The 27,559-nt window shown below is 36.8% G+C and overlaps 1 protein-coding gene across 2 annotated transcripts in view; it reads right to left on the bottom strand.

Moving 5' to 3' along the window:
• The window catches only part of GPC6 (glypican 6), a 974,073-nt gene that overhangs the window by 66,460 nt on the left and 880,054 nt on the right, over positions 1-27,559 (bottom strand). Inside the window, exons 6-7 of one of the 2 annotated variants that reach the window (XM_016150742.2) lie at positions 21,665-21,808; positions 17,493-17,522 (exon numbers count right to left, since the gene is read on the bottom strand). In XM_016150742.2, coding sequence (XP_016006228.1) covers positions 17,493-17,522; positions 21,665-21,808 — 174 coding nt within the window. The remainder of the gene's footprint in view (positions 1-17,492; positions 17,523-21,664; positions 21,809-27,559) is intronic. The other variant, XM_016150743.2, reaches the window with a different exon arrangement.

Raw genomic sequence — 27,559 nt, forward strand, 5'->3', positions numbered from 1 at the left:
CCAGTACAGCAACAAACCCAGGAGGTCACACGCCAGAACTTTGCGAAGCAGGGTCTTTAGGGCCTATATACAGTTTCTCCTCTGAGTTTTTTTGAGACTACATGGGGAAAATGTGCAGCACAGGGCTCATCATGACTATTATTATCCCCCTTTAACAGACAAGGAATTAAGGCTGTGCTTCTCTGACTATGATGTACCTGCAAATCACCTGGAGTCTTACTAAAATACAGCTTCTGACGCAATAGGTCTGGGGTGAGGCCTGGGAATCTTCATTTTTAACAGGCACCCAGGTGATATCGATGCTATGGATATAAGAACTTCACCTTGAAGAAGAAGGACCTAAAATGGTCGTTGGCAAACTCGGCTACACATTGGAAAGCCATATAGAGGTTTCCAAATACTGGGGCCTGGGCCAACCTCAAACCAAATGGATCGGCATCTCTGGGGACAGGGCCCAGACAGAAGTAGTCATTAAAGTTTCCGGGTAATTTTAATATAGAGTTAAGATTGAGAGTTGCTGAATTAGAGGCTCAGAGATATTAGACTTGCCCAAGGTTACTTGGCCAGTGGCTGAACATGGGTTTTAAATGAGGTAAAATTTTTTCTTGCCTGGTAATCTTTGAAAGTAATCTTATAAATCATTACTAGGCAGGGCACGGGCAAAGAGTGTATAGTTTCCAGGATAACAGCAAAGATGAGGGAGGAGGAAAAGAGGAAAGATGAGACTGAATCTATTCAAACACAGTGATATCAGTGCTGGTCAAGGGAATACTGATACAGCAGGCAGTGCAGTGCATAGCTTTGTCCCACTGTGAAAATCCCTCTTATGGCTTTTCCTTTCTTTATGAAAGCAACATGGCCATGGAGCCTTTCGGAAGGCATATTTAAGTTCAGAAATGTGCAGCACCTTCAGTTCCTTTGATGAATCACCACATGATGAAACTTTAGAGGCTGAGTAATCACATTTGGTTTCCTTTCTGACTCATGGGAGGTTCAAAAAGTCATATTTATGGGAATGGGCAAAATTTCTGACCCAGGGATTTAACTGTCCTGAATAAAGCCAAGGTAAAAGAAGAAGGAGAAGGAAAAAACCTTTCAGGAAATTATGGTACAACTCAAGTTTTCTGGGTGTCCTACATGCGTCCAATCTAACATTTTGAGTAAAAGGTCTTTTTCACCTGAAAAAACATGAATTTCAATGGGTTTTACACAGTTGCTTAACCACAATTGTTCAAAATCGGATCACTTTTCCCGCTCTCTGCAAATCCTGTGGAGTATAAATCTGTCCTTGGCAAGACCTCGGCTGTGTGATTTGGGACATCCTATCTCAAAGGGGAAGTAACTGGATGTCCCCCAGACTAAGCAAGTGGCCACAGCAAAGGGTGCAGACTCACTCCTGGGAACCTCATCGTTGTAGGTAGAGGAAGTGAGGGGTCCAGGCCCAGTGGGTCCTGGGAACACACTGCAAGCTCGTGTGGAAATTCATAATGTTGAACGTGCAGGGAGAACTCAGCATTTCATCAAATGTTTTCAGAGGCTTAAGTTCAAGCGTGCCTTTTCCCTCCATCTCTATTCTTTTGGGATATTCTTGTGGACATTTTATTTATTGATTTTTTTCTCTGTCCCTCTCTGACTCCCTTTAGGACAATAAAGAAATACGAATCCTGTTCTAAAAGACATTAACTCGATATCCTAAAAAAGAAATAAAACTTCGAGGGCTCCCATGTCTGTGGGAAGTGTCTCACCAGCCTTAGTTCAGCTGGGCTGTCGGCCCCACAGAGGTCTTTCTCAAGCGCTTCCCAGTGCGATCCAGAACCCACTGGGCAGTGCTCAGCAAGGTCACATGTTCCATCCTCACACAGAAACTCATGATTGTGTCACTAGAAGGTCTGTAGAATCGCTGCTGTCCACCCTGCCCTCTTAGGGGGAACTGAGCTGACAACGATCGATCGATCGATCGATGGATCTATCAGTTGCGCAGTGAAGCAGGACAGGACTAGAACCAGTTCACGGCCCCAGGGCGGCCGCCCCTTCTGCCTGTGCCAGCAGGTTCTCTGGGTTGGCCTCAGGAATCTGCATTTTAATAGGCTTCTAATATAGGCGATCCAGGCCCCACACGTTCAGAAATGCTTGTTTGGTGGGCAGAGATGTCCTCTGAGACAAAAGCGACAGATTTTTCTCTAACTGTTGGCTTTGTAGTATATCTCCAGGAAGGGGGAATGATAACCCTTAGCTATTTTCTCTCCTAACAGAATCAGTGGGGAGGGAAAGAAAGTGTGCCTGGATGGAAAGTCAATTTTAAAGTCCCCAGGAGAGTGATGTGGCCCTACTGCTTCTCACGCTTAGGAAACTTCTCAGCTAAACTCCTCCATCTTAAGAAAAAGAGGCTGAAGTTATTTAAGGAAAAGGGAGGAGTACGTGAAATGATTTGCACTTTAATTCAATTTTATGGGAAGCAGTGATCACATACCAGTTACTTCATATTGCACATTTTGTTAATAAAGTGAAAAAACAAATACAAAAACTTCTCACAAAAGAAAATGACACAATCACTTTTGAATCTATATTTTCCAGTCAACTTGACCATCCAGTGTTACTGTAACAATGAGAATCCTGAAGAGGTCACTGAGGTCACAGTGCAATGTCAGTTTAGCAAAAAGACAATTCTTCCCAAGAGCTTGGAATTTTTAGAATGTTTTGCTTTTGTTTTTGCTCTGACTGCAGTAAATTCACCACGATATGAAAACACCTTTTCTTCTTGTGTTGTGGCCTAGAATTCCCTGAGAGAAGCCACAGCTGTGAAGAAACAGTGGGGGTTGGGGAGGGTACTGTGAATTCAAAGGATGGAGCAGGAGAGAAAGAGCACTGGAGAGTGCTTTCCCTGGAAGAAGAGATGAAAGAAGCCCACAACACTGAGAAGAATAAAACATCTGTGGCGAGATGCTCAGTAATTAATCATCTCCATGAGATTCCAACAGTCCTCAGACCCGTCCGCAGAGCAGTTTTGCTGACACAGAAAGTAAAGGCACTTCCACAAACACAGCTAGTAAAACAATAGTACAGCCACACAAACAGCCGGTTCCAGGGGAAAGCAGGGGGCCCTTATTTTTAAAATTATGCATGGAATCATGCATGCGGAGAAGAAATTACAAATTCTCGTCTCTCTGCCTTGGTATATGTGAGTCCTGGAGATATACCGAGAATATTTACTTTCTCTTGTTGATGTTGGTAGATGCTAAGTTACAAATACAATTTTGATGTGAAAGTCCCCTGAGGAAGTTATTGTTGACAAAATAACAGTGGGAGCTGGAGGTGGAGTCTCCTTTTCCTACACATGTCTAGATGGTTTCCTAGGAGGAGGAGATGAGTTATTCTAACTTAATTATCATGACTCACAGAATGCTAGTGTGTGCAAGCTGGAAAGGATCTTAGAGATTTAACATTTACTTTTATCCATCTGCTTTGCTCTTCTCTACCTGCCACGCGAACTAAGAAAAGTTGGAAGACCACTCCCAAGGCTCTAGCGCTTTTTCTGTGTTCTCACTGGAAAATGGCAGCTGAAAATTGCCGGCTAACTTTAAATCAGCTTGGATGAAAAGGAGAGTCAACGCAGGCTCATCAGTTATAGTAATGGTACTACTCTGATCACCCCACACTCATTAGAATGGTCATCATCATCAAGAAGAAGATAAGCCTTGGCAAGCATGTGGAGAAAAGGGAACTGTGTGCACTGTTGGTGGGAATGTCAATTGGTTCAGCCCCTATGGAAATCAGTATGGAAGGTCTTCAAAAAATTAAAAATAAAACTACCATATGATTCAGCAATCTCATTTTTGGGATTATATCCAAAGGAAATGAAAGTAAAATATTGAAAAGATATCTGTACTTCCATGTTCATTGCAGCATTATTCACAATAACCAACCTCAGTGCCTGTCGATGAATGAAAACAGCCTAAGAGTCTGTCGATGGATGAATGAATAAACAAGATGTGGTATGTGCGCGCGTGCACACACACACACACACACATGCGTGCGGAATATTATTCAGCCATAAGAAAGAAGGAATCCTGCCATGTGGCACAACATGGATGAAACTTGAGGGCATTATGTTGAGTGAAATAAGTTAGAAAGAAAGAGACAAATACTATATAATATCACTTACATGTAAAATCTAAAAAAGTTAAAATCGTAGAAGCAGAGAGTAGAATAGCAGTTATCAGGAGCTGGGGAGTGGAGGAATTGAGATATTAGTCAAAGGTTACAAACTGGCAGTGAAAAACAAAACAAAACGAACAAAAAAATCGAGTATGCCCCTCTGATGTTGTTGATAGTAGGGGAGGCCGTGCACACGTGGGGGCACAGGGCATACAGAAACTGTACTTTCTGTGCAACTTCGCTATGAATCTAAAATGTCTCTGAAAAATAAATTTATTAAGAAAAAAAGACACGCCTTTTTTGTGACAATAAATTCAACAAGTTTGATTTGTAAACTTACATTATTTTTCGTTGTGATTGTAATTTTCCTTATTCTAGATTGTATATCTGTCACTGCCCCAAATTCCTGATCTTAGCGGGCTAAAATAGAATTAAACAGATTACTACAACCAGTATGACATTATTAAAAAAAAATGCATTCATGTCTTACTTGAATCGAAGTTGAAAAGCAAAGAAATATTTTAGCCTTAAGCAAGTGTGATTTTTCCGTCGGTTACTTTATCACTGGATTCTGGCATCCCCATTGGTAAAGTGAGGATATTGAACTTAAATGGGTATTAACGTCTCTCCAACTCTAAGGATCCTTGAATGTAGAGCAAACGTTTTGAATTGTTTTTTTTTTTTCCCTGGCAGTGATGGCGAATCCGCACTTTGGCTTGATGTTGTCTTGTTTAGTTCTCATGTGACCTCATGTACAAGATCATGATGAGGAAGGAAGCCTCATCCAGCATTTTTCAGGATCAGACCTTAGGCTTCACTTGCAACATACCCTACTTACCTGAACAAACAGTCTTGTTTTTAGCAACGGCATGAACCAAACATGATTTTGGTGCTTCTGGATAAATCACAGTCCTGTTTGCATTGCAACGACTCAAAAGGGCTAAAAAATTGTTGATTACAATTCAAGGCAATACAATGATTTGGACACAGTAGACAAAAATATGTAATAAGGGTTTTAACCAAAAGTGAGTAAGCCTGAAGAGACTTCATATAACTCCCACAAACATTTTAAACAACATGCTGAAATCTCTTATCATTTTAAATCAAAAGAGCCATGATTTTTACTTCTAATCAACCCAAAACAATTTACCCAATAACACTGTTATTGTATAGGGAGAACTTACACAATGAGGACTGTGACTCCCATAATCAGCAGTCTTTGAGAAAATATCAGCAATGTAATGAAAAGCAAATTTAAGAGGACAGTTAATTCGACTTTCTGGAAATGCACAGTAGACACCATCTAGACCGCACCGCCTTCTCTCCCAGCCTTTCACCAAGTTTGTTCCTCCACCTCCCTTTAGGTGAGCAATGCTCTCCTGGCTTCATTATGGAATTCTGTAAAGTTGCTCTGGGCACCAGAAGTAGTCCTAAGTGTCAGAAAGGAAAATTCCTTCCTCCTTCCCTCTCTCCCTCTCTTTTTCCCTCCCTCCTTTTACTTCTTTGTTTTTTTCCAAACAAACTTATGAAAGTATAGTAGACCCTTGAGTAACATTGTTTCATTCAATGCCATTTCATTATAACACTGATAAGATGCCATAGGAACTTAATTCTTGCTTCTATCAAATAGTCTATGGTAAGGTTGGTTTTGTTACATGTCGTTTCCCTTAAAATTGCAAAACATATTGATAATGTTAAGTGAAGACTTACTGTACTGTGGGGAACAAAGAAGAGACAAAAGACCAATGAACACGCTAAAATACCTGTTCACCTCTTGTTTGACTGTTGATAGCAATAGAAACATAAGACCCCAACAGGAAGGTTGCAGTAGACCCCTGGGAAATAGAAAGTCAGCACTGCAAGTCTTTTCAAGGGAAACATCAAATAGCTGTTTCCAGTTGTTTCAAGCTTTACAAATGAGGTGCAATACGTGACAACCCTTTGTCTATTCTAAAGCACTGCACAAATGTGGACCATTCTTCTTTTTTTGCTGAACCAGGATAGGCTGTTAAGCAGATCCTGTTTCAATCTGGAGCTATGTTACATGTGTAGGACAGACAGGTGGGACAATTTAGTGGACATAGATCCAAGACAGAAATAAGAAACCCGGGTTCTTGTTCTGGCTCCTATGTCACTGGACAAATCTTAATAATGCTGTGCCTCTGTTTCTCCTTTTATTTTTAAAATGAAAGAGGTCAAGATGGGGGAAGATAAAAATAGCTACAAGGTCCTTTTTGTCATTCCCCATGATCAAATCGACTCTCCAAGCAGTTATCATTTTACAGTTAAATTATTGTTGATGACTCATCCCTGTGTTCACCTTCAACTGAGTTAAAAAAAAAAAAAAGGCTATTTCAGATGCTGTTCATCTTTGCATCCGATTCAGCCACCTATTTTGGGGTTTTCATGTCGTCTGCCAGTATTTCTACCTTGCCTGCCTGGCTTGAATGTTTTTTAAAAAGGCTTTCAGTATCAGTCTTCGGTGGTGACGGGAGCCCACAAGATGTGTATTCCTCTCGGAAATGAGTCACAGGAGACGTGGTGAGTCCCTCGCCTCTCTGTACTCCATCATTCCTCTAGGTTATTTTCATCCACCATTTAGCTACATACTTTCCAAATACTTTCAGAGAACTCAAATCTCTTATCAGCTTCCCAAATGTTCACCCTGGGACTTTTCATTGTGCTCCTGCTATGTGGCTGTATCTTAGAGAGACGCTGTGTGTTAACCTTCCTTGACAATGCAGAAGCCAGCGTTAGTTCAACATTTCTAGTCCTCAGCACAAGTCCTAATGGCACTAAGAAGAGCTTTCGTAGCCTTTGGTCTTCTTAAATGCTGAGGCATGAAGCCAAATCAGTCACTTTCTGTAAAAACCAAGCCCTGGGGCAATGGAGTTTACACGCAAGCTTTGTGTTAGAGCCAAAATCCCAATGAATAATTGAAGTATTTGAATTTAGGTATTATTCTTGCTTATTATTAATAATAATAACAGTTATGCTTACCCTATTGTTATCATTATTATTATTGTCAGCAACATTAATAATAACTAAGCTTAAGGCAAACAATGGCTAAGCTAGGAGCTTTATACACATTAGCCGATATTATCACAACAGGATAATGCAGGTACTATTTTTTTTTTTTCCATTTAACAGATTAGAAAATGTGACAACGAAGTTAAGTAATCTATTAATGATTACACAGAATTTTGAACTCTGCTTGTGTGCCCCTGAAGCCTTGGCTTTAGCACCTATGCTGTGTAATGTGGGGTGCTGAGCATTCTTCACGTGGGACAAAAGAGACAGGGGGAGTAAGGTAAGCCATGGGTATCACTATTCCATGTGGGGTTGACTTCTTTTTCTGTCCTGTATTCCTCATTTGCACCACATGGATACAGGCTTTATGAGGCTCAATGTTGCTTATTTTCTTTGCCTGTGTTTATCCTCTCTTGGTCTGAGGCAGTGAATGAATGAATGAATGAAATGTGTTTGTGTGCCATGCAAGCCTATCGAGCAGGTCTACATTGCTATGTCAAGCACTTTACACATAGTGTAAATATGCCCATTTAAATATGCCCATTTAGCCTGGGCATATTTCTGCGTGTTCTGTTGGTAGAAAAAACGACAGGGCAACTTCAGAGCTTCGAGCGCTCTAGTTTTGCAGTCCGTGAGGATCTGTGCAGGGTCAGCGCAGCAGCTCGGCTGAACCCATCACCTGGGTGCCCACAAACCTGGCGAATGCATCTCTTTCCAAAAATTGCTTTGTTCTTTTAAGAAAAATGGTATTAGGACATTATTTTTCTTTCCTTCAAAACAATTTCATTTATTTTTATTTATTTTTAAAAAATTGTATTATTTTTACTATTAGTGCTATTATTATTAATGAAATACTATGAAATGTGCACTTTAATTGGGTTGAAAACATAGGAATCACCATAGCTTGGAGCACAATGTTCCACAAAAACAATTGAATAAATGGTACTGAGCAGTTGTATGAGGCCCGCTGCCCATGGATGACTCCCTAGAGATGGTCAGGTAGCTCTCCAACTTGTTCACTATTATCTTTGCCTTATCAGCCTGGGTCCGTAAGTATATGGAGGAGCATCTTTCTAGGAGCTAACAAGGAGACAAGGTGAAGGGTGTACCTCAGTCTGCCTTTCTAAAAGTCAGTAGCACTAGTTACATGTGGCATCTTTTGGTGGGTGGGGTCAGCAGGCTCAGACTTGAGAGGCTTTTTTTTTCAGTTGCAGAGATGGGGCAACTGACCTTGCAGGCTGGAAGTTTAGGGATGGACCTGGAACAAGACCACACTTTGAATATGAGGTTAGAGCATGCAACTACCACATGGCACAGTGGAATAGAGCTTCCTAGAATAATTACTAGAAACAGAGAGCTCAAATAATAACTATTCCAATGTTTTGATCCAAAATGGTATGATGCTTCACTAAGTCAGAAGATCTTAACACACAGCTGGCTGAGGAAGTTATCCTGTATATAACTATGTGCGTATTTTTCTGTACATTTCTAAAAAAGTGCAGAAAACTCAATCCTCAGACTGACCCTTCAGCTAAAATCAACGCTGCTACATAAAATATAGGAAACATATTTTAAAGAAATTGATGAGTTGGCAAGAAAATAAGAAATTTTCAAAGGTCAAAAACTAAATGAAACTAGGAAGCCAGAAAAGAAAAAAAGAGTACCGAGGTTAGCTTTTGACTTAAGGACATTTCCTAGAGACCCAGATGACCTAAAATCTTGGTTTTGATATATTTGCAGGATAGGGCAAGGAGCAGAAGATTAAAGTGTAGGGCTTCCCTAAGGCCACCATCCTATATCACAGAAACCTGGAATTCCAAAGGGTTAAATACTTAGATAAAAATGAAATATAATTATCCTTCACCATAGGCCACAGAGATTATCTCTTGTGTAAGTTTCAAGAAATATAAGACCACAAAAACATAAATTCACAAATAAACAAGTAAATAAAAAATACATACAAGGAGACAAAGACCCATGTGCAAGAGCCAGCAGAAATATCAGCTGAGACTAGAAAACATTTCAGATATTAGAAGTATCAGACACAAAGTGTAAAATATTTATGTTCAAAGATAGAAAAAGGTAGAATTTAGAAATATGAATCAGTAAGATACTATTAAACGTAGGATAAAGTATATTTGAAAACGGACTAATAAATATTAGAAATGAAAAATATAATCATTGAAGTTAAAAAGTCAGTTAATGGATTTAATGGCAAAGTACATGCAACAGAAGAGATATTTAATAAACTGAGAAGTAGAGCTAAATAAATTGTCCTGAATGTAGCAAGAGAAAAAGGAAGGTTAAGACATGGTGGATAGAGTGAGAAAGTCTGACATTTCTAATCAGTTATGCAATAAGAGCACAGAAAGAGGGAACTAGATTAAAGCAATCCTCGAAGAGATAATGGTTTAGAATTGTCCAAAATTATGAAAGAGACCAATTCTAAGCAAAATAAATTTAAAAAGAACTCTACAACTAGATACATTATGATAACATTACAGAAAAATAAAGAAGACCTTAAAAGCAGCTTGAAAGAAAATATAGTTTGCTTACAAAAGGAGGACTGCGAGTAGACTTCTCAACAGAAACAATGGAGCCAGGAGTTGGTGAAATACAAGCAGCAATGTACTCTGAGAAAATAACTGTAGACGTAGAATGACATATTGAGCAAAAACGTCTTCCAAGAATGAGGGCAAACAAAGACATTTTCAAGCAAAGCCCCCAGTAAAGTAAATCTTATAGTATGAATTTCAGACCAAGAAAAGTGATTCCTGATGGATGATTTGATCCAAGAAGAAATGATAACCAAAGAAAGTATAAAGTATAGTTAATGCTATATAAAAATCCCAATATGATATAATAAAAATACTGATAATCTAAAGTTTTGTAAGATTAAAAAAATTGCAAGATAGAGTTAAATTATCTAATAATAAAGCATATAATTTGGGAGAAGAATTATCAGAGTTTAGGTGTTCTCAGGTTTTTGTGCTATTGAGGGTAAAGGTACTGTACTGATCGGTTGATTAAACTCAGATTTTGTTAAGTTAGGAGACATGCTACAATTTCAGAGTAACCATTAAAAGAATAAAAAGTAAAGTATTTTGAGTCCAAACATTCAAAGAAAAAAGTGGAATGAGAAAAAAAATCTTCAATCCATAAGAAATAAGAAAAAAATAAGACTGAAAAGATGAGACAAATAGAAATCACAAAATGAGATGGAAGAAATAAACACAATTATATTGGTATTTCCATACATTTAAATGAACTAAAATGTCCAGTTAATATACAATAAATGTTGTCTGAATTTAAATACAAATCCAGATATGTATTGTTGACAAGAGGAACATCTAAAACATAAAAAGGGGCTCAGAAAGGTTGAGAGTGAAGACATAAGAAAAGATATGTCACTGGCATTAACCAAAAAAAAAAAAAAAAAATTTGGTGTAACCATGTTGAATCAGAATAAGGCAAATTACTACTGCTAGAGAATCACTATATAATAATGGAGTCAATTTTCAAGGAAGGTTAACTCGTGACTATACATGTAGACTCGAAATATATAAAATAAAAATAAAAAGTACAAGAAGGAACAGATAAATCTTCCTGCATAGTGAAATACCCCTTTAAGTAATTAATTAAACAAGCCAACCCCCCAAAATTGGTGAAAATATGTAGGATCGAAAAACTGTTCTGAAAGGGTCATCTTATTCTAGCTTCTCCCTTCTACTTTCCCTGAATCAGAGCTCTGCAAGTTTGCAAATAAGTCCACATAGAAGCCAATGGCACACACATTCTTGAGACTTTCATTGCAATCACGTCTCTATGGGAGGGTAAAGTCGAGGCCAGGATATGATGCGAAGAATGAGGAAGATCTGGAAATTGGTGGTCACATTTCTTTCACAACTTTGTATCTCTGAATTTTAAAAAGTAGTGATGAATCACATTTATATGAAAGTATCATGCTTCAGCTACAATTTGATAACTATAATCATCTCTGGGTTGTTCACTTATTACTGGTCAAAAGAAGTACATCATAATTAAAAAATAAACACACACACATGCACGCACATACAGGCTCCTTCCTTATACTCTGATCAAATTATCCAAAGTCAGCTTCTTCAAAAAATATTCCTAAAGATTCATTTTACTTCTCACTCTCCAAAGTCATGGAGAAGGAAAGTTTATATATATATGAAAATACTATAAAGAGCTTTTTATTTTGTTTCTTTTTCATAAAAGAGAGGAGTAAGGTTCTTTTACTTGATCCCACACCATTAAAATCCTAATGAAATATTTCTGGTTCCTTGAAGACTGTTATATAAAGAAGATTTGATTTTCCTGAGTAACTGGAAACATTTCGTGAAGATGTGTTTCGCACTAAACATAACTTCTGGGTTTTTGGATTTTATGTATGGAGATCAATTAAGGCAGTTTTGCTGACTTAATGTTTTCTTCCCCAGACCTGGTCTAGCTGTTTCATGTTTACTCCTTTTCTCTAGCACTCAAGGAGCTGCAAAGAGCAAGTCAAAACCCCTTAGAATAAAACTTACAAAGTCATTGGTTTTTTGCATCATTACATGTAAATAATTTATGAATCTATATTGTAATTTTTCTTACAGCTGAATCAGAGTTCTACGATTTTGCAAATAGGTCCACATAGAAGCCAATGGCACACACATTCTTGAGACTTTCATTGCAATCAATAAGTTTGTTGTTGCTGTCATGTCAGCCTGTGCAATTTGCCTGTGAAGAGTGTTCTCCTTCATGAGTGATGTTCAGAAATAAACAGATACTGTAAAAGGAGACAAGGGCAGGTTCTAGAATACGAATTCTTGGCGATCTTAAATGATGATGAATGAAAGAAAGAGTGGAGAACAATTTGATTTGCTCCAACTAGGTTGACCCAGAAAAGAGAAGAGCAGAAAAACTGCTTTGCCTAAGGAAGCACGACATCAAGTCCTACAAGAGCAGTACTCACCGTATGCAATATTGAAGCCTCACTTAATATGTATTGTATAGATCTGAAAGACGTTTAAATGCCAGTAATGAAAAAGTCTTTGCTCATTCTGTTTTTTCTGTTGCTGTTTTTCTCCTACTCATTGGCAACAGCTTCTATATTCTCCTGAGACTGTCTTAAGATCTGGGGTAGGACGCCTTTGCTCTGGTTGAATTATGATCGAATGCAAAGTTCAGGTAGGTAAAATCAATGTTAAAAATCAACCCGGCTTGGAAAGAGATGCTGGTTTTCTAGGGCAATGTAGACACTCCCTTTGTAATAATGACTTAGAGTTCTAGAATGCTAAAATATTTTAAATACAACCTTTATCAGAACATGGTCTGATTTAAATTATAGCTAGTTTTCTCCGTCATCCCCCAAAGTGTTGTGAACTGGTTGATTATGTTCTAGTCACCTATAATTGGTTCATATTAGTGCACAGTAAATATTTGTTGAATTATTTGTTGAATAAATAATTGATTTTTCTATTTTTATTCAAATAAGGTTTGTCTTAGAGTTGGAGAGAATAATGAAATAGATTTTTCTAATTTAAAAATCTCGCCTTGGTCAATGTGCTTGTGGTTGATGGTATCATATTTCACTAACATATCCATTTTTACTCTCTCTCACACAAGGGACACATATCCTTGCCTTCTGGACTGTAGACTTAGTCATGTGACTTGTTTTGGCCAATGAGATGTGAACGGTGTGCTAGGCCTCTTCCAGGTGGAGACTTTAGTAGCCACATTCTCTATTTCCTCTGCCACTATAGCAGGCAAAACTCCAGATCATGACTGCTCTGTCACCCTGCACCTTGGAATGAGGGTGATGATCATGTGTAGTTGACCCGCAGCCAATCCAAAATGGGCAGTTGGCATGAACAAGAAATAAACACGTGCTACTGTGAGCCATTCGGGGGATTGTTTGTAGGTGCTGCATTGCCTAACTTGTCCTGTCCAGATCAAAACAGTATTGGAAGAGCGTCCAAAGACATTACACAAACCCAACTTCCAAAAGTCGTTAGCCAGCAAAATAGTGGTTTTGTTGCAGCAGCTGTTTCATTCATTTACCGTCAACTTGCCTTTTTAAAAATAGCTTGGCCAGTCTCTTAGTAAGAAAATACCCATGAAGTCAGAGCCTTTGATAATAATGACCATGAATGAGCTTAACAAAATTATTGTGTATTGCAGATATCTTTCTACCTTTAACATTTATGAAGGGATGTCAATTTTTACTCAAATAGGTTTCTTCTTATCTGATTTTCTCTGCAATGTTTATGCCTAAGGTTTATTGCTAGCAGTAAAGAGTGTCCAAGTATGTTATGAGAATAGCCAAATTCCCACTACTTTAAAATGTATTCCATAGGCCCCAGAGCCAGTTAAAAGCTGATTGATTATACAACAAATGCATCATAACCAGCATTTATGAAATATCCTATTTCTTCAGCTCTCTCATAAGTGTGAACATCACATTTGGGAGTTGTGGTGTGAATATCTCAGATAGCTATGAGAAAAAATTACTGCAGATTTTCCATAACAAGAAAAAGGTTCTTAAAGCTGTTTAATAATTTAATAAAAGGTCTATGTTAAGTGACACCTCTCATGAACACATACTTTAAAAGGTATGGTTCAAGCAGTGGAGTATTCAGGCTTTCATAATCAACTCACCAAAACACCTATTACATAGCTGAATAAAAAACAAATATTGTGAATTAATGTGAAGATGGACTTTTTCATCTGATCAGTTCAGGACTGACAATAAAGCTTCTGTTTAATTTCTTCAAGATATGGGCAAAAAGTTCTGGCATAAGATGGGATAATGAGCTATTAGATACGGCCTATATCGAAGATGCTACAGATGTTTAATGTTTTCAATTTGCATAGTTGGTCAATGATGATTCATTTGTTAATATACCTTCTATATATTATTTATTGGTGTAGTCTATCTTAGATTACAAAATCAAATTCCTCTTTCCCATATACTAACATTTTATGAGGCTCTATGCTAGACATTATTTCCTGGAAGAGACACAGTATATCTAACTGGTTTAATAAGCAATATATTTTTTGCAAACAGTAATTCTTGCCTTCTTGATCATACACTAGCACTAACAACATGCTATGATATAGATTGTACATGGTTATTAGTTCTATTAAGTACTATACAATAGAGAACATAATAAACACGTTTGTTGATTGACCGATACCTATAGAATGCATCAATTTGGGTTTAATGGAAATCTAGGAATTCTGAAAGAAATTTTCAAGTTTAAAGGGAAAAATAAGCATATCAACATTCCATAAAATAGATAAAAAAATCTATATAGCCATATTTGGGGTCTTAAAAGTGTAACATTTCACTTTTATGACATAGAGGTCAGCAAAGCTCTAGTTTAGATGTTTCTGAGGACAAAGGGGAGTTTAACACAGAGTTGCAAATGGTTTTGTTGATAAAATGAACCAAAAATGATTTTAGACCACTTATACCTAATATAAGGTGTGCAAATTTTCCCCCATTTAAAATATGTGGCATTACTTTATTGTTGGAAACTATTATGATTCTCTGAGTGTGTCTTAAGGCAGTGGTGTAGAATAAATTTCAGCATCTCCCGGAGAATTCTGCAGCCAGTGTGGCTATTCCTCTTCTTTTTCCCTGTAGTATACAACCCAATGTAATTAAACACAGCCTTGCCTGAGCTAAAAGAGAGGTCTATGCGTCTCCTATCTTCACTATTCTTCCACATGCTTGAAATAATAGCTTCCCAAGGTAAAAATAGCCCATGTTACACTGGGCAGGAGCTGAAAATTTCACATAAGGAGCAGGTATCCCACCCAGGTTTCCAGCCATGTATATCATTGAATTAGAATTGTTCATTCTTCAAGCCTGTGAAATAAGCAGAATGTCCTGGAGATAAGCCATCATTTTATATGTGTTTTATGATAGTCGCCTCTTGGGCCTCATCAACCATAAGCCTCCTAAATGGAAAGAAGCTTGTGTCAGATGACTCTCTCTGTTCCCACATGCTGCTGAGGTTGCCTAGAGAAGCGTAGAAACCAGAAACTGAGACAGAATAAGTTGGGTGGTTTGGTTTTAATGTTTTGTATTTTCTCCCTTCTTTGAAAGCTCACTGTATTTTGCTCCTGTTATAACTAAAGGTTCGCTGGAAATGAAACTGGGGTGTCTTGGTGGGGTTTTGCAGCAAATAGATAAAGCAGGTTCAGGCAAGACTGGGCAGTTCACAATCTGAAGTGGATTGAGCAGTAGCTGTTTGTTTGCTGGGGTGAATGGGGCATAATTTATTCAGCTGCAGCAGAGGCTGGAAGCCAATCTGGCCTTGACCCATTTATCTTTAGAAAACTAATTAAAGTAGAGAATCTGGTCTACTGTTGTTACTGAGGTTTTATTTTTTTCTGTTAGGGCCAAGCAAAGACTGAAGTGTGTGTGTGTGTGTGTGTGTGTGTTGTGTGTCTATATTGAGGTGGAAAGTGGGAAATACCAGTTTCACCCTGGTGAAAGACAGTGGCTGAGGCTCTAGATAGTAAAGCAGTTTCTTAAACACAGCCTGATATCCTTTTGAAATGCAAAATAGTGGATTTAGCCGGATGCAGAATCCTTTGAGGTGACAATGAAATGCCATGGCAATTTAAAATGAACAACAGACAGTTTCCTGAATCCTTACAACTAAGACTTCCTAAATCACACCAAAATGGCCCCAAAGAGGCATGGACGAACATTTTTATGACCAGCACTTTACTCTGAAACTGGTATTAATCATCAGGCAGAAAATGAGGCCAGAATGTGAGTTGCTTTGTTCATTTTGTTTCAGAACGATAAAATAAAGTGTATATCTTGATATTTTGCAAGTACTTAAATCTATACACAATAATATTAACAACACATTTTCACCAATGGCATACCAACGATTTTGAGTTGTATTGTATTTTTTAATCATATTAAATCATATCCAATAATTTCTTTTCTTTTCTTTCTTTTTTTTTTTTTTTTTTGGCCTATAGAAGATTGTAAGAGGCAAGCTGGGAAGTCCAGCAGATGGGTTAGGTGGGGTAGATATTATGATTTACATTCATTCTAAAATGTTCAAGGAAGTTAGGTCTCTGGGGGAAACTACATTAGATAAGGAGATTGGACTGCTTCAACTGTTGGGAAATCTGCAGTTATCACAAGAATGTGCTGGGCACATACTACCTGGGCTGGAGCTGCTCTAGTTATATTAGTTGGACAAAACTAATGAACTCTGACTTGTCCCATAATGTTTTCTCCTCCCATTTCCCATTCAGCATCAGGTGACCTTAAGCTATCAGTTTCCCCTATTCCTTCCTCAATGTCTTTCCCTAGGTTATTCCTGTTCCAGATTTACCTCTTAACTTTCTCACCTCATCCAAAATGTTCTGGGCTCAGAGAGCTGGAATGATGAATGGGATACCACTCAGGGAACAATTTTAAAGAAGGAATTTTAGATATAGTGTTACTATGGCCTGAATTTAAGGCCAGGGCGACATGTAGCACCATGACGTTATAGGTAGGCTGCATGAATAAATATGTGCCTATCTGGTGAGAGTCACCTTCTCTCTGGCTCCACAATGCTCTATAGGTCTTTATTATGGGGTATTACCAGCATGAAAAGATATTATGAAAAATCAGATTAGATAACTTAACTATATTATTATTATGGTTAATATATAAAGTCAGGTAAGAGAACCTTGGCATTCTTATCCTCAGCCCCAGTTCAAACCACTTTTGTAGTGAAAAATGTCCAATGTTCCCTCCCTAAATGCTCTAAAAGATATCAATAAATTCAGGCAAGAAAAAAAGTAAACAACCTATACCACAAACCATTTCTTAACCCCCTCTAAATTCTCTATGTCTGAGCTTACGGAAAAATTAACAACTTAGACATGAGAGCTGATGTTTGCTTTTATTATCAGCTAGGTGATTATTCACTCAGTACAAGAAGAAAAAGCCAATATATTCTATCAGGGAAGAGCTAGTTTTTCAGTCAGACTACACATAGTCTGAATATTGTGATAGAATTTAAATCAGCCACCAAACGAGCTATTTTTACACAAAGCTTAGATTATGAAACCTTGCCATGGGGAAAGAATACCAAATTGTTAGTCATAAGGCAAGTAGAGAGGAGGTTACTAAACCCATTGGTCATGCACCATGTTTAACTGGCTCTCTAGACACTTTGGAAAGGGGTGGGGTGTGGAAGTGGAATTTCCCAGGGACTCTCCAAATGACTACGAAGACAAATGAGGATGAGAGAAAGAATAAGACCAAAGCTTACACTATGTTGCATTGTCCTCCACACAATCCTCTGGAAAGCAAGAGGAAAACAAGTTTAAAGGAAAAAGAAAGAGAGATTATTCTATGCATAATAGCACAGCACAGGTATAACTTTAGCTTTGTAGGCCAGCATTCCACCCACCCCCACCCCAAACTCCCTCAGAACGACCAGTAAATATTTAAGAAGTCTGCACACATAGTACAATGTTGAGTACTTAATGGAGATTCAATGGTCTAAATCATCACTAACGTGATAAATTAATTTCTAAGTCTGTTTATTTTTGTTTTTTAATCTACTTTTATAAAATATATTCCTCTAAGATACACAATTTAAAGTACATTTTTGCTCTAATGAATCAGCTGCAGTAAGTAACAGACACTCCCTGCCCAAGTGTGTTCAGGAGCCATATAGCATGTTGTGCTCTAATTTTCTGAGCTGTACAACTAATTGCATTTTACAAAGGATAATCTGAAATACCTCTGTATGCTTGAATCTTAAAAAATTGAGCTATTTTTGTGTTGATCTATTTTTACACTCTGTACTTTTGGTGATGTTCCAGTGGAACTTTCTTTGAAAAGTTATAGTTTTAATCAAATTACTTTGATTATATCGTTAAACAAAAAAAAAGAAGAGAACCAATCTCTTCCTTTATGCTAATGATCACCTCTGGGCTGTGACAGAAGTTCTGCTAGGTTGAGTGTTGGTACAAGGAGACACTGTGATGGTAGCACCAGACCGTTAACCAAATTAGTGGATAACACTCATATCCTCAACAAATCATAGCTGCTGGCGGAAAGAGCTGAGTCGGCTTTCCATCAGCAGCCGAATTTATACAAAGATATTCATTTATTATTGAATAATAAAAATAACTTTTGGGTAGTATGTCTGAAAGCTACTAACTACCTAAACTGCTTTTTTTTTTTATGCCTGTATAACGTTAGCGGAATGGAACGCTAACCTCCACCACACAGAAACAAATGAAAGTGTTTCCTCATGACATAAAATGATGTACACGTTCCTTATGAATATAATAGAGGTTAAATGATGGAATCAATGTATTTTTTAAGAGAACATTTTGTTTCGTTTTCAATTATTTTATGAAAGTTTTAGCAGCAGTTAACCTAGTTTTGCATTAGGGGCTTTATTTCTAAAATCCCACAATCACTAGTTCTCATAAAATAGTTTTACGATAACTGATATAAGAAGCTACCAACAGATCCCAAAGTTAACACCACTGGTACTAATTTTAAATGGTCGTAAGAAGCAATTCTCTGAGAGCTTTATAGTTATTTTCAACTTTTGTGAAAGGGGTGGGTGATTGGAATATTCTTTTGATGCTGTCCTTTTAAGAATTTTCTCTGCTGAAACACTCAGGAAAATTAGGGGAAGTTTTTCCCAGTTATTCTCCCTTTCTCAGACATATGTTTCTTATAAATATTCAAAAAACATCTTTTCAGGGGAAAATTTAAACAGGAGTAGGTAACATGAGACTTGTTTATAAATAGTCAAAAAGGCTGTAATGTATAGCAGACCCATCAGGGGAGTTCACCAATGCATTTATCTTGAAGAGGATTTTGTCTGACTGTTGGACAGCACGGTCTGGCCAAGGCAACTCCTTCACCTTTCCACTATTCAGAGCTATGTTGAATCTGCAAAGGAAGTAAAGCCTTATAAGAGCCAAAGGCTGTGAACCGAGGTTCTGATGTTAGCTTTGGTCTCACTTGTGTTTCTCAAGAATAACCTTGTATAGTTCTTTTTAATGTGGAAATAGCCTTTGCTCTTAGGTGCTGGGAAAGTAGCTCCAGGTAGGTTTGTGGCTGGTTATGAATTACAAATCACTAATTCTTACAATTTAGGAAGGAATCAGAATATAATTCAATTAAAAATTAATAAAACTAACATTTTCCCTCATAGAGCCTAGAGCCACACCTATAAGGAAGTACTATATGCTGTCAAATAACATTTTAGAATGAAATTGGCATATTGATTTAAATTCCTATGCTGAATCCAGCCCTTATATAATGAGTCTGGCCCTTGTTTCTATGATTAAACATTACTAATTATTTTCAGAAAAAAGTTGATTGAGATTTTTTGGGGGGCGCACAAAATAATAAAACTTAAATTAGTTTGCTACTTGTCAATACACTTGAAGACCTTTATATTGGGGGAATTTTGAAGATCACCAATGACGTTCCTTTATAAAAAGTTCAAATTTCAACTTTTGTATCAGATTTTACACATCATGCAACATTCTCAATGTGTCCATGCTTTATTTAGGTTGTGCTAAATTGCATAAATACTGTTGTCTTGAGAAAAATACTTTCTTTGCTCTACTTCCATTTGAGTCTGAGTATGAATGTGAGTGTGAATGTGTGTGTGTATTCATTTCTCCTGGGAAGGAGAGAAAACTGTGCTTCTGTTTCAAAGGGAAAAATTAATTAGTAGTCATAGATATTATTATATTGTTCAAATTCAACGTAATTTTAGTGTATAATGTACTTGAATTGTTTTTATACTTCATTTTATTGTGGTAAGAACACTTATCACGAGACTTACCTTCTTAACAGATTCTTAAGCCTACAATATGGTATTGTTATCTATAGGCACAATGTTGTACAGCTATCTGGAATTTATTGACCTTAATTGTGTCTTAGTTCTTAAATGAAAGTTTATAAAAAATTCTGAAAATCTGAATTGTTCTAATAACTTAGTTAGAGCCAAGTAAAATAGTAGAGAGAGAAGGAGAGAGAGAGCAAGATCAAACTCATACTCACCATTTGTGCTTCTGGTTCCAGACATATAAAGGAATTTATAAAGTAAAATTCCAAACAACATAATTTTATGAAACCATCATTTCTTTAAAACAACTAGCTGGTTGTTTGAAAAAATCTAATTGACTGCTTTTTTTAAGAAAAAAAAGGGGTGACTAATTTTAAATTTTTCCCAAAACTCTGAATAGAGAATAGATATAACCAAGGTAAAATAAAAAGTTGAAGCAATTACCCAGATAATTCCTTTTTCAAAACCTACACTAAAGAAAGGGGATTATTCGCTAATAAACTGTAATAAATTTATATAATTTATTTATATAAAAATTTATATATTTAATATTTATATATTTATATAATAAATTTAATAACTTAGTGATTAACCCCTTTACTTTACCTTGACACTTTATGATGTCACTACTTCTGATTTTTTTGGAGAAAATTGCTGATATGTCCTTATATTGAGGCCAGACTCAACCAATTTAATCTTATGAGTTCTACACTTTAGAAAGACATTAACTAAAATGATAAAGTAATTTATTACAGTGACTATGTAGGTATCTTTGTAACTGGAAACCCTTGAGATCTGAGTTTATATGACATAATCAGATGTGGTTCAAATGTTTTATGACCTTAAGGTTCTTATCTGCTAATTTTACATCAACATAATTGGCAAAGCATTAACAGCACTTACGATTACAGGTATATAAGCTATTTATAGTACTATAAATAGTATAAATTGCATTGAAAATAATTGGGCAACATTTCTATGAAGTTATGAGATTTTCTTTATTTATAGCAAAATTTGACTTTAGAAAACACATTAAAAATTGTATTTACTATGTTCATGGTTGTATTCTCGAAGTAAATTGTTTTGATGATAGATATCATTCGGTTCCCTGACACACATTTAAATAGATCGAAGAGTGAATATATCTAAAGATTCCAACTTTTTAAAGACACATTAAAAAGGAAAAATATAATAGTAATATTGATCTGAGGTTTCTTGGCCAGGTGTTTCAAACAGCCAACTTTACATATAAGGAGAATTCATAATAAAGTTACACTGTATCATAATGGAATAAATAACTGTGGCAGATAAATAAGAAATGTGCTATTATATAATTATATCTCTGGAAGATATAGTAACTTAATCTTCAAATTAATATTTCAGAAGAAATATGAAGTTGAAAATTTGGCCACTGCATGAGTGGATTAATGGTGATAAGAATTCTTAAATAATCTAATTCTTGACCTAAAAGGAAGATCTCATTACTTTTCAATATTCTAATTAAGCCCAGGAGCAGATATAAGAGTAAGATGACTTTTCCCCATCACATCTTCTGAAGAATAACCTTGGAAACAGAAAGCAGCCACAATGGCCATCAATCTGAGAGAACTCACCAGCCGGTCCAAGCTCGTGCCTGCAGCGGTTGTTGGTCTTTCCTCAGGATTGTAAGGCCTGAACCGTGTATTAAAATTTTCAGGAGCCGAGCGGGCGGATCTGAGGGCTGGAGCGGGTTTGGGTTGACCACATCCCTGAAAGACCTGGAAGAAACATTGAAAAGTTAAGAAAGTTACATGTTGAGTTTCTTCCTAAGATCACGATGCCAAAGTGTGCAATGTAACGGTTTTGACATTTTTTATGGAACTCTTACTTTCAATAAACTATGAGCTTGAGATTTAAACGAATCTCACTAATATAATAGAAAGAATTACCCAGACAGATATGGAGTGTATATGTGCCCTGATTCCTATTTTCAACATGTACAATCAATCTTCATTATTCACAGATGCCTGTATTTGTGAGTTTACCTACTCACTAATATTTATTTCTGAGCCCAAAATCAATACTCATGCACTTTGGTAGACATGGGTAGAGTGACAAAATTTAGAATTGCCCTATGTGCGTGTTCCTGGCTGAATTCGATCAAGGCGAGGCTCTCTCTTCAACTTGGTTATCAGATCCACTGATGCTTGGTCACAGGCCTCATGTTCAATTAACACTTATTTTACTTAATAATGGCCTTAACACACAAAAGTAGTGATGCTGGCAATTCAGATATAATAAAGAGAAGCTCAAAGTACTTCCTTTAAGTGAAAATGTAGATCTGTATAGGAAAAAACATAGTATGCATGGGATTTGGTACTTTCAGAAGTTTTAGGCATCCACTGGGAGTCTTGGACAGTATCTCTCATGGATATGGTGGATTCTTGTATTAAAAATACGAATGTAATAATTATTTCATACGATGCTTGCAGGACCAAAGGAATTGTGTTCCAGATATTTTTATGCACTTGAATTTGGAATTCAGTATATAACTATTTGGGATTCTTGTTATCATGACAAATATATTTTATGTATACCATATAATGCCAAAAAAAACCACCCAAACTTCGGTGATGTCCCTTTGAATAATGAAAATCTCTACTGGAAGAATTCTTTGAAAACATTCTCTTGAGCAGTGATGTGAAAATAGGACAAGCAAATATTGATGAAATCCATATAATGACAGTTTCTTCTAATTTTGTTGTTGACAGCTGTTCATGTCACAATTAGGAATGCTGTGGGAAATCAAACATTTAATTGTAATGATCTTAGGGACTACACTGCCAGTTCTTTTCCACAGTGTTTTCACTCAGGGCGTTGTGAGGATATCTCTTTGCTGTTTTTAGAAGCTTCATACTCTGCTGTTTATTGAGAAATAATATCTTTACCAAAATTACAGGAAATATAGTTAGATTTTTCAGGAAGTTTTGATAAAGTTTAACTTGATGTTTCATTTCTACACAGGAGATAATTCTACTCCTAGATACTTTTTTTTCAGTATACTTTTTGGGTACTATTTATGTCAGCTAATTCTTAACTTACATGTGTATGTTTGGAACGCATTCCTTCTGGTTTTGTAATTTGATTCTGTGTTGTTTAACTCTGAAATAAGCATTTTTCATCAGGCTTTTTATGAGATTCTGCTGAAGTACACAGAGAGCTCTTGAGTGCCATTACCAATGACAAATTCCATCTTGAGACACCATTCATTTAGTTTTACCACTACAGGTAATTTCTCTTTTGTTGTATTCAAAAGTTCTCCTTCAACTCAGCATTTTGCAGAGCAGGAGGCACTTTGTCTTGGCATTCTTGGAGATTGGTCTTAACACACTATTGATTATTCTCCTCTCACACAATTTCTGAAGTTGATGGTATAAACCAGTGAGATAATGATAGTGGGCCCTTTCCTCTCTAGGGCCTAAATCCTTTCCTGGTGGCAAGGTCACTGGCAAGGTCACGGCTGATGCAGGGCATTAAGGTTTCCAAAGCTCCAGGGTTCTGCCGAGCATGCTAGTTTGGATTGCTTTGAATATGACAGCTGACTTTTAAAAAGTACAATGCCTAAAGCAAAACAATATTGATGGCCTGGCCAATATTTCTTAAAGCTGGGCACTGAAACACTTAACAGACCTTCTTAATTTGCCCTTCGGAAAAATCCGGCTCCCTGGTTTAAGTTAAGTCAAAGAAACGAGAAATGCCCTGAAAGGACTTTACTGTTCTAGGGGATATTTTATCATAATGAGAAACTTTACCACTTGTTTGATTGTTTTATGAGGATTTTAATTATAATGGAATATGCCTTAGTTGATTTAGCATAGTAACTTTTTGTTATTTTTATATCAGATTTGGATTTTGAAGATGGCTTTAGTGTAGAAATTGCTGATCCAAACTGAAGAAAACAGTGACTCCTAATTATTATGGAAACAACAACTAACCTCACAATCCAGAGGAGAACTACATAAAAATTTGTCAAGATATGAATCTTGAAAGTCCTTCAACACAGATTCTGTTAAGCCCTTAGAAAAGGAAATTGTCATAAGAGAGACTTTAGTGAGGAAGTGTCAAGTCTAGGAATCAAGAGCCGTTTTTCAGAATTTTACAGACCTAAAGTGAACAGTGGAAAAGAGGCTAGAGAATCAACTTGAACATGATGAAAAACCCTTGTATGATTCTCATGCAGAGAATATATTGTAAATAGCACAAATCTGTCATATAACTTAGATGATTTACAAAGTGAAAATTATAATTTTATCTTTAATACATGTATTATAAAAACATGAAGTTCACATGGTGGATGACAAAAAGAGTTATGCAGAACATCTGGACTGTCTCAGATGCTTTCCTGAGCTTGCTGTTGTAGCAGTATAGTTAGACAAAGTTCTGTGGCTCTTGAGGCCCAGGCTTACATTACTATGAAAGACCAATGAGCCTTTTTTCTGGTGGTCTGGATACCGTAATATTTTATATTTGCAATAAGAGAAGAAATGAAAGAGGAATAATGTAGCAGAGGCAGGTTAGGGGAGCGGTGGCTTAGGTTAAATGAGAGTAGGGACATCAGGGTTCCCCTCATAGTGGTTAGGGCTGAAGATGTAGATTTGAATCATTAGCCTGAAGATGGTATTTAAAGGTCTGAAACTGGTTGCATTTACCAAGGACAAGTATGTAGATAGGTGGCAAATGGGACTGAGGACAAGTCGGTGCCATGCCAACATTCAGAGGATCTTCTCTGAGCCTTCCTTAGTTGCCTGCTCTATCAAATGGGAATAAAAATGTTTACCACATAGATAGGCTCTGATGATAAAATGAAATACATAAGGCAGGGAAACAGAAGCCAGTGTCTGGGAAAGTAGGTGCTTGATAAGAATTAGCTAATTATATTATTCTATGAGCTGGTCTTTCTAGAAGTTTTGATTTCTGAGTAAGGAGATTTGAAGGAAAAAAAAAACATTTGGGCTGATGTTTCTTAAATGCTTTCCACAAAATATTATTTTCAGGGGCTAACAGCCATTACATAAACAATGGAGTACATGCGTTAAGGTTAAAACAGGTATCTTAGTAGGGCTTCATCACGCCGATGTGTGTTCTAACTTGTCAAAAGGGAGGTAATGTTTCCCAATAGAATCTGGCTATGGGTTCCCCAGGAGGTTCTCACAAGATGAGTGTTCCAGGATACATACCCTGGACGCACTGTGAAGTTTGCTCTCACTGTCCAAGAGAAGGAGAGATTCGCATGAAATTGCCATTCTACATGCCACTACCTTTAATTAGAGAGATGAAATACTATTTTAAGACACTCAAGATCTTCTCTTTCCAACAGAACAGAAGTTTCTAGAGAATACAGCTTCAGGCTAAGCTGCCTCATTGTGGAACAAACCATTAGCTCTATTCCTTGAAGAAACAGCCTCAGTATTACCTCCTACTTGTGTCCCTCCGAGAGATGGTGAAAGGGATAATTAGATAATTTGGAAAAGTTTTTGAAAGCCCCAATGATGACAGATGCTACAGATGTACAAAAGAATTATCCTTCCCTCCTAGCTGTGACTCACAAAACCTGTGAATTTCCGGAAGATATGTGGCGCATGCATCCTCTCTCTTAAGAGGATTACTAAAATAATGTCTCAAAAGTCTGTTGGCATTCTGAGATTAAAGAAGCTGACATTAAAGATAGAAAGTACTGAAAAAAGAGCTGTTTGGGAGGGATGAAAAAGAGAGGGAGGTGTGCTGATAAAGGTTTGAATGCTGTGTCTCAGGTTTCCAAATACAAGTATTTTTCCTTTAACAATGCCGCAGCATCTTAAAATATTTCCCTTAATATAACTGACACTGTGTGTACTTTTTCAGAGGCCCTCAGCTTTATACTTATAGCTTTTGTCTTCTTTATCTTCTGCAGGTTGATTATACATTCACAAAAGTCTGGCAACCCAAGGAGCAATGGTTGCAGATCAATCCTGTCTTAACTCATCCACCTTTTAAAAAAAATTCTATCTCCTAGTCTCTACTCAGTGAGTTTTTATTAGTGGGAAAGATGCTGCTATTCTCGTAAATTGTTTTGAAATTTGCAAACAGAACTCTGATCATCTATATTAATATAGGTGGCAGTTAATGCCACCTAGATTTAATTGGAATTGATGTTTTGAGAGTAATGTTTTATTTACTTATTAGATACTAATTTGTATTACAGTGTTAACAAATGAACTATTTGTTAGATGACCACATGGGGAATTCACATCTATCCCATTTGTTCCTAAGGAAACAGAAACTATCATATCTACATTGGCTCTGCATATATTTTGTACAAGTGCAGGCATGATTGTCGTAAGAGACAGCTGTGGTATAATCGAAAGGTCATGAATAACAGTTTAAAAGCTTGGAGTCCCAACTTCAGTCTTTCTCCTGACACATGGGTGATTTGGGGTAACATGCTCTCCCCAATTTTCAAGGCTGTTGTGAAGATAAAATAATATGATGCTTAGAAAAGACACTGAAAAGATGAGATAGAAAGGTATATTGTTATTCTATCTGAAGTAATCTGTAAATAAATAGGACAATAACAGGTTACAAATCAAATCTATGGATTATGCAGAATGATACATGAATAATTTAAGCTCCACGAAGAATAGGATCTTATACATTTTGCTTATACTGTATCCCAGAATTTGTAAGAGATCCCAGCACACAGTATGTGCTTGAAAAAAAATTTGGGAATAAAAGATAATGCTTAAATAAAATTTTTAGTTATAATTTCCCCCTTTTGCAAACATTATTGAAAGCAATTAGGAGGTAGGTAATGAAAAAGAAAAGATAGGAAAGAGAACTAATCTTTATTGAGTGTCTATCATGGACCAGATACTTTCTATGCTGAGTTTTATACTTATCTCAAAGAATCAATTATCTCTTCAAAATCAAAGTTTAACACTTCTTCCTCAGGCTTCAGAAAATACAATGAATCATGCATTCATGAAAAAAATCATTTGCTATTTCCTTTACTCTATTTACCGTGTATGCCAACTTAAAGCAAAACCAAATAAACAACTTTAAGATGATAACTAGAACCAAAAAATCTTTCTTTATCATTTGATAGTAGCTACTCATTGTGTTTGACAATGAGAGCGGAGGATTCTGTGTACAAAATCGTCAGGCTTGGCTCTCTCATTGTTGGTAGGCAAACTAAGAGCCATGGATTCTGGAGATACCTGGGCTCACATCTCAGACAATGGCTGTTTCTTGTAGCAAAGTGGAAAACAGCTTAGGCTGCATGCAAAGCCTCCCTCCCTGATTTTTCCACTCTGTCAAAATGGGAAGCAGCAGCACCCACGTATGCAGAGGTTGTGTCTCTCTGCCCCTATTTGTCTAGCTGCAGCACAGAGCTGGGGGCCCTTTCTCAAAGTGGAGGTGGAATGTGAAGGGTGACATGGATGTGCAAAGGGATTTCCTTGTATCATTGGTAAATAGATGTGAAGAAGTTAAAA

This window comes from Rousettus aegyptiacus, unplaced genomic scaffold (genome assembly GCF_014176215.1).
Source record: "Rousettus aegyptiacus isolate mRouAeg1 unplaced genomic scaffold, mRouAeg1.p scaffold_m13_p_11, whole genome shotgun sequence".
Taxonomy (NCBI): Eukaryota; Metazoa; Chordata; class Mammalia; order Chiroptera; family Pteropodidae; genus Rousettus; species Rousettus aegyptiacus.